At 53.3% G+C, this 8,771-nt stretch overlaps 1 protein-coding gene across 1 annotated transcript in view; it reads left to right on the forward strand.

Annotated features, from left to right (window-relative positions):
- CRYL1 (crystallin lambda 1) overlaps nucleotides 1-7,363 on the forward strand; it is a 53,417-nt gene extending 46,054 nt beyond the window's left edge. Inside the window, exons 6-8 of the mRNA XM_065902172.1 lie at nucleotides 2,730-2,835; nucleotides 6,359-6,465; nucleotides 6,807-7,363. Of these exons, the coding sequence (XP_065758244.1) occupies nucleotides 2,730-2,835; nucleotides 6,359-6,465; nucleotides 6,807-6,917 (324 nt within the window). The 3' untranslated portion in view covers nucleotides 6,918-7,363. The remainder of the gene's footprint in view (nucleotides 1-2,729; nucleotides 2,836-6,358; nucleotides 6,466-6,806) is intronic.
- Nucleotides 7,364-8,771: the final 1,408 nt, after the last annotated feature.

Genomic DNA, 8,771 nt, shown 5'->3' on the forward strand with positions numbered 1-8,771 from the left:
CTTTACCGTCTTGCATTAGGATCATTCCCATCTGGCTCGAGCTTGATCGTCTCTGGGGATCTGGGCTTAAGCCTCAAGGGGCCTCTTTCCCTGAGACCCCTTGTCCTGAGTCTCTGACGGGGGTGATGCTGGACCATTTCAGGCTTCACTCATTTTCACCCTCAGATACAGAATTTCATTGTCTAACACGTAACAGTAAAATGTTTTTTTGCCTTGGTCAAAACACTGGATTGAAGCCTGGATGGCTCTGGTTGTGGTCTGGGAAACTTGTATATAACTTTGTCCCGATTCCTGGGGGGCAAGTGTGTTCCTGGTGGTGGTGGTGCTGGCTGAGGTGGAGAAGTGTTTGCACAAGAAAAACTTGAAAATTCAGGACCACGTGTGGTGAAAAGTAGAGCAAAACAAAGTAGAAGAAGATCAAGAGCTGGGAATTAGTAATTTCTAGAAAAGGATTAAAAAAAAAGAGAGACCAGGAAAGATGGCAGGAGAAACGTGAGAAAAGCAAATGAATATGAGGGCATGCCAAAATACATGAATTAAATGAGAGAATTTAGTAGGAAAATAGGCTGATTAGAAGGAAGACTATTTCTGTAGCTGGTGATCAGTAGAGGAAATAGTTCCCTGGCTTGCCTCACTCAACACATTTTGCATCCCTGAACTGTGCACGACCCCCAGGACCTCCCCTTCTTCCTTGTCTCCCCAGGTCCAGGCCAAGTCCCACAGTGGGTATTTTAGAGATGTCTTCCCGCCTTCTCTCCCTGCCAGACCCAGGATGCCCGAGGCTCCCCTGTGAGGGTCGACTGAGCAGAGGGCCGGTCATTCTGTCACACACAGTGCTGACGGTGTTTGATACATGTGATTAGCATCTAGTCAGCTGACTCAAGTAAGGAGATTGTTTTCAATAATCTGGGCAGACTTCATCCAATCAATTGAATGACCTTCAGGGCAGAGCTGAGGTTTCCACCAGTCAGTCCTAAAGGAAATCAACCTTGAATATTCACTGGAAGAACTGATGCTGAAGCTGAAGCTCCAGTACTTTGGCCACCTGATACGAAGAGCTGACTCATTGGAAAAGACCCTAATACTGGGAAAGATTGAAGGTGGGAGGAGAAGGGGACGACAGAGGATGAGGTGGTTGATGGCATCACCAATTCAATGGACGTGAGTTTCAGCGAGCTTCAGGAGATGGTGAAGGACAGGGAAGCCTGTCCATGGGGTTGCAAAGAGAGCCAGACACAACTGAGTGACTAAGACACAAAGAAGTCTACCTCAGAAAATCCATATAGAGCAGAAAGAAGCAGTTAGGAAGAGGAGACATGAAGACTTTTCCCTTTTCTAACTTGTTCAGCTAATGAATAGCAACTGATAAAAACCTGACTGCCCTCCATGGATGAAGCAGGAGGGAAGGACCCAGAGCCCAGAGGAGGTATGGGTCCTCCTGACCTGACAGTGTTGGGTGGTGGGAAGCCCTCTGACCCTTTGTCTAGTCAGGTCACTGTCCCCGCTCACGACACAAATCAAGAATTAACTGCTCTGGGGTGGCTCACTTTATAGGTGTTTTGAAATCTTTGGAAGTCAGCTCTGAAAATGTGGAACGTAGTTGTGGAAGAAGAGAGCCAAGGCAAACAGCATCGCAGGTCAGGCTGGCCTCCGGATCCACATCCCTCACAGTTTGGTGCTGGAATGAAAACCCCAGGCTGTTGGAATGTTGACCCAGGGACCAGGGCTTGGGGGGTTGGGAGTCAGCCATCCCCGCCCGGCTACCTCTCACAGCATCCCCAGGGGCCAGGGCAGCCCTGGGAGAGGACCAGCGGAGACATGACATGGGAGGCAGGGCACCTTGCCGTCCAGCAGTCGTTTCTGGTGGTTCTGAGCGGTCCCACAGGCCTCGTGTGCGCTGTTTCCTCCTGACACCCCCCTAATCCCCCAGCGTTGCCCCCAGGAGCTGAGGCTGGTAGACTGAACATTTGAGCGACCTGAGTGGATCTGCTCTCATCAGTGGTCACATGAACCCGAGGATGGTTTAGAACTAATGGGAAACTTGGAGGACTCCTCCCGCTGACAAGGTGCCTGACACCCCAGTGTCGGCACCAGGGGCAGGGACCCCAGGCCGCTGGGGGCATCAGCTGTTGGCAGAGGACGCGCCAGGACATCCCGGGGGTGCCGGGGGTCGAGCAGGTTGTCACCACACATTCCTGGGCCTTCCCAAAGGAACGCATGGGTGGTGGAGGCCCTGTGAACGGCAGCCCCACCTCTGCAAACACACAGCTCTGAGCTGTGTTTCATCACAGAAGCACTCTTCTACAAACTCGTTAAAAGCTGGGCAAGGTCGGGCTTGCAGGCTGGCAGACCCTGAGGATGGCTTTCCTGCTCCTCCGATGGCCTCGGGTCTTAGATGTCAGGGAACACTTCTGGCTGTTTCCTCTGGCGCCCCATCCCCCGTGCCCCCTCCTTCCCTTCCCTGAAGCTGTGATGGGAGCTAGAGAAGCCAGGACACTGGAGGTGGGGACCGTAGGGACAAGAACTGAATTTTTGTCCAACCACTTCACGAGCTGATCTTTTCTCAGGGTTTGTTCGTGTATGATCGCTGTGTGATGCCACATCTGATGAAGTCTGTTCTAGGGCTTCTGGGGTGTTTGGGGTCCTGTTTAGAGAAATGAGGATGAGACCAATGGTAATGGATTGTCCTCCCTATGAGCTCACCTCCGGACCCCATTCTCTCCTCTCAGGAAGGTGTGGTGTCTCCGGGTGACCTTGACCTCGTCATGTCAGATGGCCTGGGCCTGCGGTACGCGTTCATCGGGCCCCTGGAGACCATGCACCTTAACGCGGAAGGTAGGGGCTGCCGAGGGGTCTGTGCCGGTTGCTGCTATCATGGTTTGTAAACAGGCTTGCCTTTTCTTACAACTGAGGAGACCGCAGCACCATGTAGGAGACGCTGCCTGAAAGTATGTGTCATGTTTTTCTTTTTCTTTCTTCCTTTTTTTTTTCCTTGAGAAAAATAATTCAGATATCACAAGAAATCAGTAGGGAGAGACTGAGAACAGTTAATTCTCAAACAAATAGAAACAGAAGCTGATGAAACTCGAGAACAAACAGCGTGCAGACAGGAAGGAGGCCCGCGACAATTTTTTAAACAAAGCAGCTGATAAGAAAGCCTAATTGGGTGACCGTGATAGTGGTGGACAGATGTAGCTTTCAACTTCAGAGCATTCCAGGGAGCAGAGGGAGTCAGTTCTGAGATCTGGCTCAGGACCACGGACATGTGCGTGATTCCTCACTGTGCCACCAGAAACGTATCGGGAATGCCTCCTTTTGGGTGGAATTTTCATAAAGCCAGCATCTCAGGTTAAGGCTGGTTACTAGTCTTAAAAGCTATAGTTTATCTGGAAGTGGTAGAGATATTTTAGGATGTGTTTTTAATCTAATGAAATAGTGCCTGAGAAAGAGAAGGCCTGCGTGCCTACTCCCCTGTGAAGTGCCAGCTGTGTCTGGCGGGGCCCTACTGGACTTGCAAGCTACGTGACCTCGTGCAGGTCAGTTCACTGTGCCTCAGTTTACCCACCTGTAAAACTGGTACAGCGGCCGTGACCCTCACAGCGGTGGTGTGAAAATAAGCTGGATGGAGACACTGGGCTTGAGTCAGAAACTGTGAGATGAGCTAACTCTAATCTCATAAGAATCTGTTTCCCCCCCCCCCCCCATCTTTTCTTATTCTGTATAAGCAGCTCTTAAGCAGTTAGGTTCAAAGTCGTCTTTTTGGAGGGAGAGGGAGCCTGTGCCATGCAGCATGAGAGATCTTAGTTCCCTGACCAGGGCTCAAACCTGGGCTCCCAGCAGTGGAAGCATGGACTTGTAGCCACTGGACCGCCAGGAAAGTCCCTCAGGGTCTTCTAGAAACCTAAGCTCTGTGAGTTTTTGTAAGCGGATATTGTTGACCGAGCAGAGGGCATGGATGGAAAGAAGATTGGGGGGGGGGCGGGAGTGGGCAGCTGAGTGGGATAAAAGGTGAAGTGGCTTTTTTCCTTCACATTGTCAGTGAGATCATTATTCCAGAGTAATTCCCATACCACTCACTTTCATGGTGTAGAGAAGCCAAAACTACAGTTGGAAATAAATTAAAACCCTCCTTTTTGACCCTAATTGGAGGGGAGAACTTTCCTTCACTGGACCTTCCTTCACAGCACGGGTTCCAAGTCGCCACAAACTTCTGTGTCTGGAGTGAGTGCAGGCTACTGGCCTAGCAGACAGTGAGCGTTTATCCAAGAGGTGAGGGCCTGCTGCAGAAAGTTATCTTATATTAGTAGGGCTGAAATACTAATTGGTTTTCGAGCAAGTTGGGGAGGAATTATGAATTGTTTAAGAGTTTTACTGTATTTTATTCTGTTCTGAAGAAATGAAAAGTTCTTTTAAAACTACAAATTTTATAAAAGGCAGTAGGAAAAAAGGTACAAGAAAGCCCCTGGGATTCTCAGATGACTTCACTGGGGCCAGGAGAGACGTGAAGTAGCCGGAGGTGAAACAGGGCACCTGAATTGTGTCCCGAGGCTCATGGTGGGGGAGGAGGGGCAGGGCAGCTCGTTTTCCCCGAAAGTGGGTGAGTTCACAACTACAGCACACCTGCCTGCTCTCTCCTCTCTGTCTTTCCAGCGTTTTCTGTTGGGTATCTCTGCTCCCTCAAAATGGGTAAGCTGTGTTTGTGCCTAGATTGTATCACCTTTAGTTTGAATAAACCTCCTAATAGGCACAATGAAGTAAATATTTAATTTCCAAAAGTACGCAAGTGTTTGGGGCATTTTCCACGTTGCAGAGATGCTGCATATCCAGGAGAACTGGCGGAGGTCGGGGGGGGCCTCCCCAAGCTCTGAACTGTCTCCCATGCTTCTGGTAAATGCAGCGAAACTCTTCAATTTAAAAGGGAGCGTCTGGAGCTTAAGTGCAGGTGCTGATGTCAGGAAAGTAGTGTGTTTGAATTTTCACCCATTGGACCACTTTCTCTTCTAAGACAAAGTGGGCGTCATCCTTCTTAGAGAGAAGGGAAATGATTTGAGCCAAATGCAGTTGAAATTCATGAATTTAAGCCTTCACACAGATGTAGATACACAAAAACTAACCCCACAGAAGTTATACGTCTTTTTTTTTAAGGCATGTCCATTGGAGATCACTTTTAAGTGAATCATGCAATGTATGTGATCCTTGGAGGAGGGCATGGCAACCCACTCCAGTATTCTTGCCTGGAGAATCCTGTGGACAGAGGAGCCTAGCAGGCTACAGTCCATGGGGTCATACAGAATTGGACAGTACTGAAAGGACTTAGCATGCACGCACATGCAGTGTCTGTGGGGCAGGTGCAAGCCCTGCTCTGGGTTGCTTCACATCCTGCAGTTTGTTTGTTCCCTGTTATCCTTTTAGCCTGCCTGACCAACTGCTGAGTCTCCCTGGTTCTGAAAGAGGCTGGCTGAGGGCCAGGGCAGCACAGCAGATTTGGAGGGGGGTTGGGCTGGGCTCCTGTGAGACCTGCCCCGAGCGCAGGCCTGCACCGACTGGCCTAGCCTCCTTGCCTGGCAGGCAGGGGCAGGCTGGGCTGTGTGTGTGCGGAGCGGCCCGTCCAGGCAGGCCACCCCGTGTGCGGGCAGCCGACAGCTTCCTCTTGGAATCAGCCTCCCCCACGCACATCTGACACTGCCCTAAGAGCGGTGTCCCCTTTGCCCCTTCAGGGTCAGCCTCTGCTCCGCATGCTTCTCTGCCACGGACCTAGGACTCCGTCTTCCACTGAGGCCTGGTGTCAGCGGGTGTGCTGGGAGGCGTGTGGTCAGGGGTCACCTGCAGCACCCGGGGCTGGTGGGGCCCTAACTTGGCGGCCATAGCCGGGCCTGCCCCGTGGGGGTAAATAGCCCATGTTGAGAACCTGTTGCCCAGGAGATGAAGGACCAACTAGAGCCCATGGTTAAGAGGCAAGTAGGGAATGGATGCAGTTGAACTTGCCATCTTTGGTTCTCAGGGAATGCATTTGAGTGGTGTACACAGGTACACAGGTGACCTCATAGGCACATAATGAAGGAGACGTTTGTGGTGCAAAGAGGACTCATGTGGTACTTGAGGACTCAGAGCTGACCTGGGCCATCCGAGGTCCTTGAGAGATGCTAACCCGGGCACCGTGGGGGCCTGGAGGTCGGGTCGCTTCTCAGGACTTTACTGCTGGGAGAGGCTGAGTTCTGACCCCAGTGTGGCTGAGCAGGGTGCGGGTCCCACCCGCCGGCCCTCGACATCCACAGGGGCCAGACTCTGCGGACACGCCCAGGTTTGGGTGGAGACAACTCACTGACCCGGAGGTATTCTTGTTTCCTTCTGCTTCCAGGTATGTTAAGCTACTGTGACAGGTACAGCGAAGGCATGAAGCGTGTCCTGAAGACTTTTGGACCCGTTCCTGAGTTCTCTGGGGCCACAGCTGAGAAGGTGCACCAGGTGTGTGAGCTCCTGCCTGCAGAAACGAGGTGTCGCTTGCAGCCGGGGTCTTTGCCTTGACCTCCAGGTTCCTGTTGCTGACCGTCCACGGCCCCGTCAGGGTCACAGGGGACCTTGCGAGCAGTGTGACCAGAGAGCTGGCAGCGCACCCCGGCGTGTCCTGAGGAGCTGTCTGCTCCCCCGGGTTTGGGGAGTTACATCAGTTGAGGGTTTGCCAGGCTTCTTCTGTCTCTGAAAGCAGATTCAAGAGTGTGCACAAATAGGAGTGGTTTTCCTTCTGCTTAATTAGTTGTCCTTCACGCTTCTTTACCCTTTCTTCTCTTTTTTTTTCCCCTTCCCAGGCCATGTGCGTGAAGATTCCAGATGATGCCGAGCACTTGGCTGCCAGAAGGGCATGGCGGGACGGATGCCTCATGAGACTCGCCCAGCTGAAGCGCCAGCTACCCCAGTGATGCTGTGGTGACCACTGCCACCCCCAGTGGGGACCACCAGCCCTCAGTTCCGCGGCCTGGAGACACCGGTGTGGGGAGGGGGGCTGCAGGAGCCCGGCGGGGGGGAAGCCCTGCTTGCTGTCCTCACCCTGGCAGGTGCCTGGGGAGGGCGTGTCCCAGGCAGGGGTTAGTCACAGCCACTGGGGTCTGTGGGCCATGGATCCCCCCCAACTCCCAGCAGACAAGAGAGCAAATCTTCCAAAGATTTGACTGCTTACTTTCATGTAATTCCACGTGTTTACATATCATGATCAGTGGTTGTAGTTTCAAGTCATTTTAATCTGCTGCAAAATGTTTTTGTAATTATTTTCTGATCTCTTGCTGAGGACCCTGTGGTCCTACATGTTTGAGGAGTTCCCTTCATTTTTCTGATCCTTATTCCAAATAAAAGTGTTTGATTGCATAAAGACATCTTTTCTTCTGCTCTTTCTGGGAAAGACGTGTCCTGGTTATGGACATCAAGTGACCATGATAGTCAGGTCGTAAAGCAGATGCTTTGTTCGGAGCTCCCTGTCTGCCGTTCGGTGAAAACCCACACTTTGGGCTGGTGTTTCCCGTGGTGCTATTGGGGTCAGGGTCAGGCGTGTTGAGGAAGCCCCCTCTGAGGGTGGCGGACAACCCCCAGACGCCCCCACAGGGAGCACACAAAGATAACTATTACCCGGGCCCTGTGTCGCCTCAGCCTAGAGAAGGGCTTGGTGTGGGGGACGGTTCAGAAAGGGGTTCCTGAGGGTGACCCTGGGCTGTGGAGGCTGCACCCAGGATAGAAGCTCTGGACCAGAGACTGGGGCGTGAGGCAGAGCAGCACCCTGAAGGGAGGGGCCCTGGAGCCTACAACCTTCCCTTGGGGCCGCCCCCTCACCCCCGCTCTCACCCCCACCGTGTCCTCGTCTCTGGACCTGCCCCAGCCTCCTAGCCTGAGAGGACGGCAGACAGGACAGAGGTCCCGTGCTCTCCTGTGGGACCCTCAGCTGCCCTGAGCTGGCCCAGGGCTGCCCGGCTGGGGCCACTCCCCTGGTTCCCACTGCCCCAGGGTGCCCTCCCAGGCGGCTCCCCACCCCTGCCAGCCTCCTTGTGGCCAGGGCCGGGCTCCTGTTGGACAGCCCGCAGGACACCACGCCCTCCGGAGGAGCTGTAGCTGTCGCTTCTGGGCTGGGCCCTGGGGCTCAGCTCCAGCCTGCTCCATGCTTGCTGGACCCAAGATGGGGTCCCTGGAGGGTCTCTTGGTGGGAGAGGAACACACATTCCCCCACCAGCAAACTTTCACCTGCCCAGGTGACTCTAGACAGGTGGGAGGGACTCCGAGCCTCTCAAGGACGCTCCTGTCCTTCAAGGGCTTTGCAGCCAGTCCAGCCCTGGAACTTCAGAGGGTTGTCCCAAGGCGTCCCTCAGCTGGAGGTGGTGACCTTTTGTTTCCTTCTCGGCAAGGCGGTCATTGGTATTCTGCTGAGGGAAGACTCTGTTCCGTTCCTTTTGAGCTGGCTTTTTTTTTTTTTTTTTGGTTTCTGCTTTTTTTCAGATCTCTGAGCAAGGTCACTGCCCTTCCTCCAACCCACCAGATTCCACACCTCCCTCTGGAGTCCTGCTGCTCCAGCCCCGCTCCTGCTGGCCATCAGCTCCCGGGCTGGAGAACATCTCTGGTCCTGGCCCCCCGCCCGGCTCCCTGCACACCCCGCCCCCCCGCCATCCGCCACTCTGGTGGGTGTTGGGTTTCTGCCCAGTCCCACCTCTGGACCACCACAGTCTCTTCACTTACCACGAGGATCTCAAATGATCCCTTCACCTTTTTGGAAAAACTGCCTTTTAATTTTGTGT

This window comes from Muntiacus reevesi, chromosome 11 (genome assembly GCF_963930625.1).
Source record: "Muntiacus reevesi chromosome 11, mMunRee1.1, whole genome shotgun sequence".
In the NCBI taxonomy this organism is placed as follows: domain Eukaryota; kingdom Metazoa; phylum Chordata; class Mammalia; order Artiodactyla; family Cervidae; genus Muntiacus; species Muntiacus reevesi.